The 15,708-nt window shown below is 40.9% G+C and overlaps 1 protein-coding gene across 1 annotated transcript in view; it reads right to left on the reverse strand.

Annotated features, from left to right (window-relative positions):
- The window catches only part of RNF175 (ring finger protein 175), a 45,866-nt gene that overhangs the window by 4,302 nt on the left and 25,856 nt on the right, over positions 1–15,708 (reverse strand). The window contains exons 4-7 of the mRNA XM_046655716.1: positions 12,339–12,493; positions 8,054–8,161; positions 5,141–5,261; positions 1,034–1,167 (exon numbers count right to left, since the gene is read on the reverse strand). Coding sequence (XP_046511672.1) covers positions 1,034–1,167; positions 5,141–5,261; positions 8,054–8,161; positions 12,339–12,493 — 518 coding nt within the window. The remainder of the gene's footprint in view (positions 1–1,033; positions 1,168–5,140; positions 5,262–8,053; positions 8,162–12,338; positions 12,494–15,708) is intronic.

A 15,708-nucleotide genomic window follows, 5' to 3' on the forward strand; every position in this document is an offset into this window, starting at 1 on the left:
TGAATGCCAGAGCTTTGAACGGACTGAATGTATAGCAATATTATAAAATTGATATTGTACTATAAAATAAAGTTAAATGATGCCCTTTTCCCCCTGTATTTAGAAAAGAATTAAATTACTGATTGTTGGCCAACCCAAACACAACTTTGGTATCCAGAGTTACATGCTTGGGCAGCACAGGCTGCTTTGCTCAGGGCTCTTGACCCCAGTATCCTTCCATATATTGAGGTCTTCCTCAACAGTTACTGGAGTGCCCAGAGAATGCTGGCTTCCAGGCTCAGGCTTGTCTGGTCCCTAACACCTAAAGATCCCTCAGCTGATAGATGGCTATTTGGGACAGAACCCATAGGCAGAGCAGCGAAATGGTCCAAGAACTGGGTGCTCAAGTTGTGGTCCCTCCTTTTGTAATCTCAGGTGTACTGCTGCCTGTGGCATTACCCTCTTTTCAAGAACAAAACTGATACTTGGCTGCCCCTGTTACCACTGTTGACACAACAGGATCCTAGGATTATTTCCAGGGAAAGTACACTTTGTTGTTATTGGTCCCATGAGATTCAGACACAGGGCTCCACCTGGACAGTCCTGAGTTCCTCTCTGTACCAGAAACTTCACTCTTTTCCTCACCCCCAAACCCTTCTCTCCCTGGTCTTTCTTGGCTGTCTGTTCACTTATGGCTTTGTCAGCTTTCCAAGACCACATCCTGAGCAGGTGCGGCAGCCTTCCTATCTGTGTGGCATTAAGATTCCTTTTTAAACAGGAAATTACTGGAGGAGGAGGTTCCCCTTAATGAGCAGTCCATTATTCAGCAGGGATTATCAGAAAGTCTCAAAAAGAAAGATGGGCAGGAGGAAAAAGGCCTGGGGTTTGGGGACAGGAGGTAAGCAAGGCAGAGGAGATGGGGACAGGAGCAGAGGAAGGTGATGTGACAGTCTTCCCTGACTTGCCATCTCCCATGCCCAACACAGATTATTTGAAAATTCCCTCCCAACATTGGCTTGATGAAGCCCAAATGGGTTTCCCGTGAAAAGGATACACATGATTGCAGGAAAGCTGGTAGGTGTTTTCAATGAGCCCTTCTTCATTGAGCTCCACAATGATCTTCTGCCCACAGACGGCGCAGATATTGTCTGACAAGCTCCTTGTGGGCATCCCACTGATGCTGTAGAACTGTTGGGGGAAATGCACAGTGCACCGTTGGAAAGGAGAGCACATGCCCTTCTCTGAACACACAGAAGCCACTGCCAGACTTTGGGACATAGAGGCTTTACTGCTTCTTTGTCGGTTTAGAACTCGAAACACTTTTTCCCATAGCAGTGATGCCACAGTGGGGTTAAGGTTTCCAGGAAAAACCCCTCTGAACCCCAAATGGACCCAAAGTACACTGCTAATTATAACCTCCAGTCTAACTTCCCCACTGAGGAATCCTTGAATAGGAATAGTTTTTATCCAGGGCTGTAGTTCAGAATCACATTGTAGGAAGCTTGTTGAGCTTACCCATGGCCTGACCCTTCCCTTTATTCTCCTCGAGATTCTGATTCATAGATCTGGAGTAAACCCCAGGCATCTCTATATTTTTTAATTCCCGTGTGATGATAGGGAGCACACAGATGAATCCCATTGGAAGGTAATGCATTTCAGATTCTAATTTGGGATACCTGCATCTTCCCAGTGCTGTGGCTGAGGAGTGGTTCTCAACTGGCAGCACGTTAGAATCCCTAAGAAGCTTTTTTTTTAAAAAACAAAATATTTACTTTATAATTGTTTTAGATTTAAAGAAAAGATGTGAAGATAGCGCAGAGACCCCTTATACCACATACTCAGTTTCCTTTTCTATTAACATCTTACATTAGTATGGTACATGTCACAATTAATGAACCAACATTGACACATCATTATGAAATAAAGTCCATATTTTATTCAGATTTCCTTAGTTTTTACCTAATGTCCTTATTCTCGTCCAGAATCCCATCCAGGATACCATTTAGTTGTCATGTCTCCTCAGGCTCCTCTTTGCTATGGCAGTTTCTCAGGCTTTGCACTTTTCCTATGACTTGGACAGTTTTGGGGGAGTATTTTGTAGAATGTTCCTCAACTGAGATTTATCTGTTATTTTTCTTGTGATCACTCTGGGGTTATGGGTTTTGGGGAGGGAGACAACAGAGGTAAAGTATCATTCTTATCACACCATAACAAGGCTACATGCCATCAACATGACTTATCACTGTTGATATTAACCTTGATCACCTGGCTTGAAGTAACATTTGTCAGGATTCTCCACTATAAAGCTACTCTTTCTTTTACTCCTTGTCTATAGTGTACTCTTTGGAAAGAAATCACTGTGACCAGCCTACACTTAAGTGGTGGGGGGTATGCTCCACCTCTGTATCAGTCAGGGTTCTCCAGAGAGATGGAACTGATACGATGTGTGTGTGTATGTGTATACTCATGGATATTTCTTTAATATTTTGGTTTATAACCCTGTACTACTACTAAAACTACCATTACTACTATTTTCTTGCTCAAATTCTTCCAGCTTTGGCCATTGGCCGCTTGTTGAGTTGGAATCCTGTGTCTCTTTGACATACTCCCATCATTGTGGGGTTTTTTTGCTGTGTGTTTTTTGAGCACTTCTTTACTTTGTGGCACTACAAGTTCCTCCAGGCACATATTGTATATTTCCTGCCAACTTGAATCAGCCATTTCTTCAAGGAGTCCTGGTTCCTCTCATTGTAGAATGGTATTAGAAACCAAGATCTGGGCACTATGTGTGCTCACTAGAGCTTCTTAGCTGATGGAGCAAGGAAATATATCTGTATATACTAATCCATGTATATGGACATATCTATAAATATTTCTATATGTATTCATCTATATTAAGAAACAGGTAATATATACTAAGCTAAACATGAGTTTGGTCCAATGTCTTCAACTCTTATTCATTACTACATGGGTCATTCTAGCCTTTTCCCCTGGCTTGTCTATAACCTTCCGAGAGTGAGAAACATAGCTCCCACTATTGGTCATCCATGTACTTAGTTGTTCAATTCCAGAATACATGTATGATGGTATCAGAATTGCTAACCCATAGCCCTGAGGGAAACAACTTTATGAATTAGAGGACCATGCTCATGGACAGTTCCTTTTGCTTTTGATTTTATATCTCCACTCATTTCAAAGTTACTTAAGTCAGCACTTTTTCCCCATTCCGTGAGGTTATTTCATACATTGGTAATACAGCTAGATTCTTTTGTCACAGTCTATATTCTATCCTGGCATTCTCTGACATCCTAAATGATTTTTTAGATTTGTATACTTTAAAGTTTGCCCTTTCTGTGATAAAGTACTATTCATTTTGACAAATGCAGTGTCACATAGCCACCATTCAATATTGTACAAGATAATTACACCACCCTAAAAACTTCCCCATGCTTCACCTGGTCAGTCTCACTCCCTTCCTAAACCCCTGGCAACCACTGCTCCGTTTAGCATCTCCATAGTTGTGCCTTTTCCAAAATGTAATATAAATGGAATCATACAGTGTGTAGCCTTTTCAGACTGGCTTCTTTCACTTAGCAATATGCATTTACGATTCATCCATGTTTTTGCATGGCTTAATAGCTCATTCCTTTTCCTAGGGAGCTTTTAAAACAAAGCAGATGCACTGGCTCCATTCCCAGAGATTCTGACTTAATTAGTCTGGTGTGGAGCTTAGGCACTGGTGTGAGAATGGAGATTGCTCCTCTTCTGCTTCCTCCTTACCTCCATTACAAGCATGCGCACGAGTGCACACACACACACTATCAATTCACTGGTGGCTGTGCCAATGGGCTTGTGGCAGTGGGTTTTACACATTTTGTAGCTGGAGTGAAGATGACAGAGGATGACAAGAAGTTGAAGACTGGTGGGGTGGGATCAGGTGAGAAGTCTCCAGAAAGTTGGTGCTTAAAGACTTGGTTAAGTTAACCTTGGTTAGGTTAAATTAAGCTTAAGACTTGCCATATTAAATCTCTTCTTCCTGGTCCACTGGAGAATGGAGGACATACAACTCTTCCCTTTCTCTCCTGTCCATTAACAAGCACAAGAAGCTTTGGGAATTTTCTAAGGGGTATGGCTTCTGGTTTTTGTTGAAAGGAGCTGGGAGTGAAAATGCTCCTTCCAGTGCTCACCTTAAACCTTTATAAGAAGGCAGTTGTCCCATAGGTGATACATGGCAGAGGGATTCCAAAAGATATGTTGTTCTAGCATTTGACTACAGAAGCTGGATTCCGGGCTCTAGGAGAAAAGTAAGGTAGAGCCTATGGAGGAGGGGAAGGGCATATGGTTGTGGATAAAGTCAAGGTCATGTGCGCTTAGTCCTGCCCCATAAATGGAGAGAGAGAACAGTCTAGAAGTTCACTCTTCCCTTGCCGCTCACACTAGATTTTCCGTTTTCTATCTGGCTGTGTACCAAGAAACTGGTGGAGGACAGAGACGCAGACTTCCTGAAACCACTGGGTCATCCCTGGAGCCCTTAGTCTGTAAGTTTTTAAGAGATGTGCACATGTCAGACACAGATGAATGCTCCTAACGTCTGAATCTGAAATCCATCTAACCAGAAAGTTTGTTCATTCTTTAATTTTAAGAGAGTTAAAAAAAACTATTAGAATTTTTTTTTAATTCCAGGGAACAATTTACAGTCAGAATACATTTAGCACACTTTTTATATCTTCTACTTCTTCAAATGCTATATAACCATGACTGATCTTTATGATATTACCCTGAGGCACTGGTTGATTGTAAAGTGTTTTATGTGCATGAAATATGATTTTTATTTGCATTAGGCAGAGATAAAGGGTTTTGTTACTGTTGACTTTTTCCTAATCCTTTAAATGTTGGCAACTGGAGTATGCTAGAGATGGTAACTTCCAAATAATTGCGTATTTTATTTTAAAAGATACCTTATTTCCCAGACACTTTGTATAAATAAGAAATGTATTTTCTAATTAATTAGCAAAGACAATTTTGATGCAAGGAGAATCCAGGAGCAACTGTGCTAGGAGAACCAAAAAAGATTTATTCCTGAAAATGGACGCAAACATGTAAGAGGAGACCATTTCTCCACGTTCCATAGATGGTTTCAAAGAATGAAAGCAACACTTACCCCTATAGTAGAAGCCATGTAATCGGAGCAGATCTCTGCAAAGTCTCTTCCCATCACGCCATAGTAGAGGCCATAGAACAAGGACACGATGCCAAAATCCATGGAATCTCTAGCTTTGATTCTATTGAAAGCAACAGCGTAAGGGAATAAGAATGCAGCATTTGGGGCGCTGGGGAGGGCTGCAGCTCGGAAAGTATTTACTGCCGTAGTATCGAACAGAATCTTGGGGGTACTTTTTTTTCATTGCTTTGTTTACTTTTTCTTATTTCAAATGAAAGAATTTTAAATTCTTTCAATTCCATTCAAATTTTACCTCTCAGAGCTAAGTGGACAACTTTAGACGCCTCTTAAGGCTGCAGTGCTTAGATAAACTCACTCTAACCAGCAGTTTTCAAGCTTGGCTGCACAGAGAAAGACCTGGGCAGCTTGTAAAAATCTCTAACTCCTGGCTGCACCCTTGGCCACTTACATCAGACTCTCTGGGGCGGGGCCTGTGCAGCAATGTTTTTGGAAGCTCTCCAGACCCCAGGTGATTCCAGTGGGCAGCTAACATTAAGAACCTCTTAATAGATCAATGGTTCTCAGCTCTACCTATAGATTAGAATCACCTGGGGGACATTTAAACATATACTAATGCATAAACCCACTTTCAGGGCCTCTAATTTAAGTGGCCTGGGGTGAAGTCTGGACAGCAGTGTTATTTAAACGAGCTCCTCAGGTGACTCTCCAATACAGCTAGGGTTGAGAATCTCTGCTATCGAGCTTAGATTTTACAGAATGCTTTCAAATACTTTATCTTACTGAAAATATTTGAGATAGAGATCATCATTCCCACTTTGCATTTGAAAAAAATGGAGCCTTAGAAAAAATGATTTGCTTAACATGGCAGTTCGTACAAAATAAAACCAGGAACCAAGCTCCAATTTTGAGGCCCTTTGCTACTATGCTGTAGTTACCATGTATTAATAAAAAAAAATTGTTTTACATTTTGGATCATATTTCAAATACACTCAGATTCTCTATGATAACACCCTCTTTCTTTTTTAAAGGTAAAGATTTCTTCAAAAAGTAAATAATTAGCTCCTAATTTAATTTCTGGATTTTAATCATTGAACATTTGGTTGCTATCTCTGCAAATAGTCTCAAATACTAGCAATGGGCCTTGGTGGATCTGACGGAGTTGGGAAGGGAGTGGAGAGAAGTTGGGTTGTCTGTTTCTGGAAACTTCTGGTTGTTTTTGTGTTCTACTAATTTGACGAGGAAATGGTAAAGGCAGAGAGCTGTGTGATCTTATGGTGATGCGAATGGGGAATTCCAACACAAGTGGTGGCTTCATCCTTTCAAGATTTGCCTAGGTATATTTGAGACTTGGGTCAACGGGGAAGAATGAAGATTATCTTCCCTCCATATCCAGGGGAGCATGTATTTATAATTAAACTTATGATTCCACAGAAAAGAATCTTAATACAATGATGATCAACAAGAATTAGTAGTGAAAAAATAGTTTCTTCCCAATCTGAAGGGTTAAGTTCTTGGCGTGCCTCATTGTAGGAGAACTCATGGTTAAGGATCTTAAAATCTTATGGATAATAGTCTTGGGACAACTATAGTCCCAAGTGATTTTATAAAAGTTCTTATGAATGTTTTTTACATTCACTGAAATAAAGTAATATAGACAGTAGGCTGAAAAAAGAAATCAGTGTCTTCCTATATCCTAAACTAGCAATAATAGGTCTGTACAATTATTTTCTATCCCGTTCCTGCAAGAAAATGGTAAAAGCTGCCTCTCTGACAGTTTCTTGAAATGCTTATAAAATTAGATTGCTATGTTGCCATAGGACGAGCCTTTTCCTCCAGGAATGGCTCACCATCCAATTTCCTTCTTTACTTTATGAGTTAAGGGTTATCAATCTCTGCCTTTCAATTTCTTTTAAGGTCTCAGAGATTTAGAGTAACTTTGATATGAGAGATATTCTGGGCATTTTTATTTGAGCTGCCTTCCATAGCTGTGTGGTATGTCTTAAATTCCCTTTCCAGATCACAGGTTAATCACACAGCCTCAGCTCTGCCCTCATCCACAGCAACCATCTTCCTAATGGGAGCACAGTTCTGAATCACAGACACAATTATCCAGATTTCCTTTATTTCTCCCAAGAATTTCTTGCTCTATCTCTTTACCTCCCTTTCAATTTCTAAGCACTGTTTCTTCCTTTTCTGTCCCTAGCAAAAAGGATTTCATAGGTACCAAAAACAAAATTCTAGAGCAGTGCTATCCAATGGAAATACAGATTGGACATATACAGAAAATTTAAATTTTGTAGTAGCCACATTAAAAAGGTAAAAAGAAACAGATGAAACAATTTCACCAATACATCCAAAATACTATCATTTCAACACGTAGTCTATACAAAAATTATTTTTTCGTCCTGTCTTTGAAATCAGTGTGTATTTTACACCTACAGCACATCTTATTTCATATTTTGAGTGCTCAATAGTCACATGAGCTAGCAGCTACTGTATTGGATAGCACAGTTCTAGAGGTTTTAAGGAAAAAGCTGTATTGAAGGAACTAATACTTCAGAATTTTGTGGAAGGGAAATTTGTAGGTTAGTAAGAATTACTCTACCACAAATGTAGGCCTACTTTTAACAGAGATCTTTTACATTTGCAGATCAAGTATAGATTCTCTTTAAAGCTTATAATTTTTTGAGAATTTTTTAATCTGTGGGTTTTCTCTTCCTTTTCTAGTGGTTTCCCCCAATGACATCTACTATACCAATGATATCTACTATAAACAAGGTGTGCATGGAAAATTATAGGGCCAAATGTGGCTTCCAGTTACAGAATACTTGACAAGGTGAACGACACAAGCAAGTGTTTGGAGATATTACTGTCCTAACTAGAGACACTTACTTGAAAAATAAATTGAATCCACACATTGTAAACATGATGGCCAAATAACCCACAACACCAAATGCATAGCTGAGTTTGTAGATCAGAAGAAACCATTTGTAGACCAATCTGTGGAGTGAAAATGGGGAGAAACACAGAACATATTATAAAGTATTTCATCTTTTTCAAACATTGTTGGAAGTCAATTTTTCATTTTTAAAATTCTATTAATTATGTAATATACAGAATATAAGTATATTATCTCAGCTAAACTCAATAATAATCTAGAATTTTAATATACTATCAACAAGCAGTATATAAATAGTACTGTCATGCACGTGTTTCTATGTAATGTGCATACCTAAATTCATCCTAATTTATCTATGTTCCTCATGTAAAAATGGCCTTCAGGAATGGTTATTCTACCTGGGCCCCTGCCTCCCTTGCTCCCCTCCTTTTCTCATTTGGCTCTCAGGTTAGCTTAGAGTGGTTTTGGCAGAAGTACCTTGGAGGCGAGCAAAAGATGGGAAGAGAAGTCAAGAGGGGAGACCTCTTCCCCCAGGAGTTTCTCTCCCTCCTGCTCCTGCTGCCCCTCAGCCCCAGTGGGGATATCATAAGTAGTGGGCCCAGCCCTCATCCCATCTCCTGTCCACGCAGAGCCCCTCCCCTAGCCCTGGGATGAAATTACAAGGGCACTTCAGCCTTGGTTTTTTTCTGCTATGTGGACGGGTCCTTTGTGTGTCTCAGCACTCACCATGACTGCTCCTAAGGCCTTTCCTTCTTCCAACAAAGTCTAAGTGGAGAAGTGAGAGGATGGGGTCAGAGGGTGAGATTGGAGGTGATCTAGAAGGGAGCCCTGTACCCTGTTTGTTTCCTTCATCCCTGGCAGTAAAAGCCCTCAGAAAAACTACAGAAAGAGCCACGTGGCTGCTTCATGCCCGGGAGAATGTGGGAAGAGTCTGGCAGCCTGGTTCCATTGCTGGTGCACCACAGCAGCACAGCACAAGGGCTCCCCCACTGGAACAAGAGATGGTGGAAGGAGAGGGAGCAGCTGGGGGCAGATATCCTTGGTGCCCAGGGAAAATAAGGGAGTGGCTGGAATGCTTGCTCACAAGTTTGAACAATGGCAGGAGGCCCTGTCTGCCCCTCAGCCGTTCTCTCCACGTCCTCCTGAAGCCCCTCTCCTGCATTCCACTGCAAACTCCATTGAGTCTTGCTCCAGAGACTTGGCCCCACCCTCTCATCTCCAACCCCCCTCCCCCGGCACCCTGTCACCAACTCTCTCAGCTTCCCTGGCTTCCTTCCTGTTGGAGCAATTGCACCAAATGCTCACGTTCTGTGATATTACAGTGTTATTTTAAAAGATATTCTGCTTCATTCTGGATTCATTCAAATCCCAGTCAGAAGGGACCTTCTGAAATATTACAGTTTAAATGGAGGTTTGTGGGCTAGTCTGAGGAATGAGTTGACATTTATGTTATTTCTCCAGTGAAATGCTTTCCCCACATCAAACAACTGACATACAGGGCTATCTGGGTGGCACCTCCCCCTCTAGACGTAATCCTGCCCATGGGAGGGGTTGGCACTGTGGAGTTACCTGGAGCAGGAAACTCACATGGGCTGCACAAAGTGGCTCAAATCCCCAAGAGGCTGTCATCTCTCAAGGGGGCCAGAGAGGGCTTTTGGGGTCTTTCTGCTATAGAGACTCCTTGGGCCGTCAGTCCTTTTGATTTGCTGGTGCTGAGCAGTTTGAATCATTGCTCAGTACAGCCTAATGGAGGAGGAAGTTTGTGTAGTTAAAAGGGGTGATGATGGGAAAAGCGCCCAGCTCTGAGGCTCTCCCCCTGCGCCCCACAACACCAGCCGTTTCCTTGAGCTTCATACATACTCGACATACCCTCTCTCTGCCTCGAGGGGCCCCTGTCAAGATTGTGCCAGCATTAGAGGTGTTCCTGATTAACAACTTTTTAAACCGCAGTTTCTCTGTGTGAAGCGGTTTGTTGATGTATTTAAGCCACAGCATGCTGTCGGGAGCAGCGTTTTGCATTCTAGTAGTCTTTGGGTGATTCTGGGTTCCCTTGCTTACTGCCTGTGGGATCTTGGCCACCCTACTTAGCATTTCTTCCTATGATTGCCTCATTTATAACACCAAGACAACACTGGCTCTTAAAGTAGTTCTGAAGATTATGTGAGATTAATGTTTAAAAGACTTGGCACAATAAATAAATGCTCAATATGTCATATCATTGTTACGGATGTGTTGGATTTGCCAAATCGGCCCAGCCCAGAATCTTCCTGCTTATTGGCGGTAAAAATTTCTAGAACACTGGAGTCCAGAACGCCCTTGCTACTCAGATTACACTGGAAGGCAGATCAACCAGATTAGAAATTGTGTTCACATTTCAGCACAGCCTCCACAAAGGAAGGCTTGGCCTTGGGTTGGAATTGATGTGATCAAGCCCAACTCTTTGTGGCCAGCATGTGGCTTGTTTACAAGCCTGAACATTGCTTGAGAGGCAACCCAACTATAGCAGAGGGGAAACCCACTTCCCCTTCTCTGTTACTCTGTCCCACAGAGAGGGCTTGGTATACCCTGGGGAGGAACAGCCAGTTTTTAAGCTGCAGTGCTGCCGGAGATGACTCCTCTTGGGTTTGCCTTCTGCACCACGCCCATTGGCTCCCACCAGCTTTCCTAGCCTGTAATGAAATCCTCTCCTTCCAAATGGAAAAGACCTAAGTTGTGACTTACCTATAACACGATGATTAAGCAAAGATCCATAAAGATCCTTAGGGCCTACTACCTCTCATAAACAGGAGCTTCTTTTTCCAGACTGCTTTTCTAGAAGAAATGGGGCCCTAATTAGCCTTTCCCATTATTGTCTCTTCAAATGGCAGCTAGGTCTGCTTAAAATGTTAGAGGAGTTTCTTAGGTCTCAGACTATGTCAGGTTGGTAGCTGCGCAGGCAGGAAGAAGCTAAAGTGGATGCACAGTGGGCATGAGAAGCAGAGGGCATGGGACGCTGGCCATGGGAGATACATCAGCGATGGAGTGTATGACGGCAGCATTTGAGTATTTCTTGTAATGGAGTTCTGCATTGAATGAGCTGATGTGCACAGAAACACTGCGTTTAGCTAGAGAATTCGTTACACGATGGAAAAGTGAACCACTTGTGTTGAAGTACAATATAGATTATATCCAGGGGATGAAAACAAGTACAGTTCAATTCATCCAAAATTTAGACTTTCACAAGTCTTAAATAACTTGCCACATTTTGTAAGAAAGAGAAATGGCGTCATATGTCCATTTACTGATGGGGAAACCAGGCCCTACAACAGCTATCTAAAATCCCAAACTGGCCAGGTTAGAAGATCTCCTAACACCACCCCAAAGCTCTTCCTAAAGTGGGATTAAATTACAATACTCATAAACCTGAATTCATTTATTTGAATTTCAATCTTTATCCTTACATTTATCTATCTGATTTCTCTCACTGCATATTTCCCTTCTCCAACTTAAAAGGAAAAGTTGATATTTGTCTCTCCCACTTTTTTTAGAGGATTAAAAACACATATCTGAATGGCTAACCAATCAGAAAAATATCTCACAGGAGTTGTGATTTATTCTCCAATGAAGATCAGATCTTGATGTCATCTTATTACCATTTAATACCTTACACAGTTTCTCTTTATCTCATCAGTTTTATCTGGATTCAGATTTAGAACCTATCTATGGAGAGTGAAAGCAAATCCATGGGCATATCATGTGATTACAAGCACTTTGGAAAGATTTGTGAATGATACGATGGAATTATATGAATGTCATGAGGTTGGCAATGGTAATTAAAAAGATCATTGGAATGTAAAATCCTCATTTGTTAGAGTAATGAGCTGTCCATTACTTATGACTTATCAGACATAAAATACATGCATAGTTGTTAGAAATACAAACTTCCAACTCTTGCTCTATTTTAAAGTGTGTGTGACACAACTGATTGTGGAATGAATCAAAATGCTGAGTTGAAAATAAACAGGCAAATAGTGCTCTAGAAAATTTAAACACTAGTTTCACTTCTCTTTCTCCTGGCCTTCACTAGCTAATATCTGAAGTCATAAATTCTACAGGCATGTCTAAATCACCATTAAATAAGGAATGTGAACTGACAGTATAGCTAATCTCCAAATGGTTTTGCTAATAAAGGCAAAAGTGTAGCACCCTTCTCTCCCATCCAGGAAAATGGAAATTAAATACACTTTTTAATGTTTACAATAAAAGGGAGGGCGGGGAAGGAATGAATGGAATACATACCGTGGTGTTCTCCCTGACAGGGGTTTTCGGGTAGCTCTGAAGACGATGTAACTGGTAATGACTGAGAACATTCCCCACATAGACAGAAACCGCCACCAGTACAGTTTTATCGTGAAATACAAAGGGACAACCCACATCTGCAACAGGGTCACCAGCTGTCAGAGAAATGAACAGAAAGTCTCTTTCAATGACGGAGGGTCCAGAATGGCATGTGCACTATTAAATGGGTTCAGAAGCTACTCTACCACCTTCGCCATCATGTCTGTAACGTACACCTGGTTGACGATCCAACTGTAGGCTGTTCTGTACATGCAAAGTTATGGAGCAGACTGCCACAATTATCTGAAAATTCAATGGGAAATTATCCAAAATATCCACCTTCTGTCACCTCCTTTCCTCTGGGTGTTTCAGATGAAAGCAACTTTAGGCTTCAACAGCTATGTGATTTTGGACAAGTTAGCCTCCCTTTGGTTGTAAGATTGAGGATAACAATGCCTGCTTCCTTGTACTGACGGAGGTGGGGATCAATGATATCACAGATGGGAAAGCGCTCTGGAGCCGAGGGGCTGTTGCTACTGTCACATGCACAAGTGCAAATGCACAATGATGTCAAAGGAGGAAGTGGTGTCCAAGCGGCTTCTGGGACCTCTTCTGCCTGCTGTCCCAGTGCACTCTGCAGGTTAACCCTGGAATCCCAACTGTCGGGTTCCCTTGCCCCTGACGATTGGATTTGCACCCCAACATTTTGCTTCTTGTTTTTCCTCTTTAATTACTGGTGCCTTTTCCAGGCAGCCCAAGATGTAGACCAGACTCTTTCCTGTTCCTCTGTGTGTAACCCCTTTGTGGCCTGTACCACTTCCCTGAATCCGAGTAGCCTTCAGAGGGTTCTTCAAGTTGCCTGGCCTCAATCTCACATGGCAGGAAGCAGGACAGACTGTTCTGATGGGCTGTGGGTCAATGACTTGATATGGTTACCATAGTGACTCTCCTACTCTTTGGATCAGGCCTAACACCAGCTCTTAACTTCTCTTGTGAAAAGCAAACAGGTTTAAACAACAGCAGTAATCTTTGGTCTTTTATGTTTTATCACATTCAGACTAACCATCTATTATTTGCTCAGCACCAATATAAGTAAGAGGGGCATGACAAAGAGGTTTTGTCTCAGGTATGGACTTTAATTGGTGGTGGCACCTGGCAAGGTTCTGTTGAGGAGGATTCTGAGCCTGGGTCTTGGTTTAGTGGTAAAGAGTATCACAACCGGTTAATTATGTCTGCTATCAATGTGTAAAGAGTTGTTAGAGCACGCATGTCACATATTTGTCATCTGAGTATCAAAAAGACTGCCGTCATTTATTTGTTTTCTTTGCTTTCTTCATCTTCGTGATAAAAGGAGGCGGCTAAGAAAAAAGAGCCTATGGTTATAATTTTGGATCCTTTGATAAGGTCTTGGCTATAATAGTCTTAAGGTCAATAACCAAAATTATTTGAAGACTTCAAGATGTAAATGAAAAAGGCAAGGCCACAGCCATTCTTCTTTCCATGTCAAATAAGAAGACATTTTGAGGCTTTTCCTTCTCTTTTTATTGCTTCATCCCCATAAACAGCCTGGATCTGAAGTCTCCTTAGAGTTGCTCTAAATCTTCTCCCAGAGAACGCTAGAGTTGTTATTATACAGACGCATTCAGACACAAATACACATGCAGCAAGTCTGAGGTACCTATCTGGGGGGTTCAGGAAAAAATATCTGTAACTTATTATTTTTGTTTTTAAATTCCAGGCAGAATTAGTCAGATACTTGTTTTAATTTTCCATCCTACTTTGTAGGTTTGGTCAAAGCTAATAAATGAGTTGGCACCTTTATTTATGAACTCAAGATAAATATACATACCCAAACAGGAAAAACAGGCTTTACTTAGGGAAGTAGGATAGTTTCCACAACGGTTGGAAACCAGGTAATCAAGACTCAAGATACACTTACCTTAGCACTCAGCATTAGCAACTGTTGATAACAAAAGTGTGAAGCCCCTTAAAAAATTTCATCCGTATGTTGGTCTTTTCTATAGCTGATTATGGAGATAGTTGTCTATGATAAATTATAGATTTTGACTTCTTTTAGTTCATTCCTTCTGACATTAAAGAAGGAAATGGGCACGAACCCTATCTTTCAAAAGCTGATCATCTGTCATTTGCATTTTTCATCTTTCTGTTTTAAGAATTTGATTCATATTTACATTTTCCCCATAAAAATGCTCAAGTTTTTAAAAACAAGATGTTGAGTCAGTTCATTTTAGTTCAGTGAAACTACCATGCTCCTTTATTTTCTACTTTAGATTATAAGCCAAAATTTAGAGGACTAATTCACTTTCTCAAATCCGTGGAGTTACAATCTATAGTAGTTTGAAGCAATGATTGGACCATATTTTTATGAAACTAGTTGTCTCCCTGTGGATCTATAAGTACAACCCATTTCTGGAAGATCCCAAATTTCTCTTACTTGATGCCTGGATTTAATTAACAGTGAGTAACAATGTTCAAATGTATAGACACACTACTTTTTAAAAATAGGCCTTGGAGATTAGAAATAAAAGGAAAGCAAAAAATCATTACAATGTATTATATATGCAAATAATTTCTTAATGAACTTTAGAGGGTACAGCCAACACCATATTTTCTCAACATGCAAGGAGAAAGGTCAGAAATTTGCATTATGAATTCAATAACTATATGAGAAGTCATTTTAAAATGAGGGCCACATTTCATAGCAATTTAAAAAATTCTTTATCAATTTCCAGAGCAGTTAAAAAAACTTCTCATTTTTAATAGTAACTGCCACATATGAAATGTAGGAATGTTGTGCCTCATAAATAAACACATGAAATATGTGAAATCGAGGCGCATGCATGCAAAGGAGGAAGCCTGGCAGCTGGGACACATTAATAATGCCAGAGGGGTCACCATCTGGGCATGTGCATATAAAACACATCTGCACTCCTGGCAAAGGGCAGCCCATGCATCTGGATCACATCACCCACGTTCTCCCCACCCAAGCATTGTGGCAGAAGGAATTTCCTGACAAATCAGAGGCTGCCCAAAGGTACCATGTTTTTCCTTGTAGCCATGCACATAATGAATCTGAAAAGAACTGCAAATCAAGTCAAATAAAAGATATCTTTTCATTTGTCTAATTGTACAGAATGATGAATGGGTCACACAACATGGGGAAAGAAAGAAAGAAGAAAGAGAGAGAGGGAGAAAGAAAGAAAGAAAGAAAGTTATATGCTATTCATTTCCTTTGCTCTGCAAATCCCAAACTATTTGCAACCATTTGTGCACGTGTCTGTGTGTATTTGTATGGGTAGGGGCGTGGAGG

This window comes from Equus quagga, chromosome 3, assembly GCF_021613505.1.
Source record: "Equus quagga isolate Etosha38 chromosome 3, UCLA_HA_Equagga_1.0, whole genome shotgun sequence".
NCBI classification, from domain to species: domain Eukaryota; kingdom Metazoa; phylum Chordata; class Mammalia; order Perissodactyla; family Equidae; genus Equus; species Equus quagga.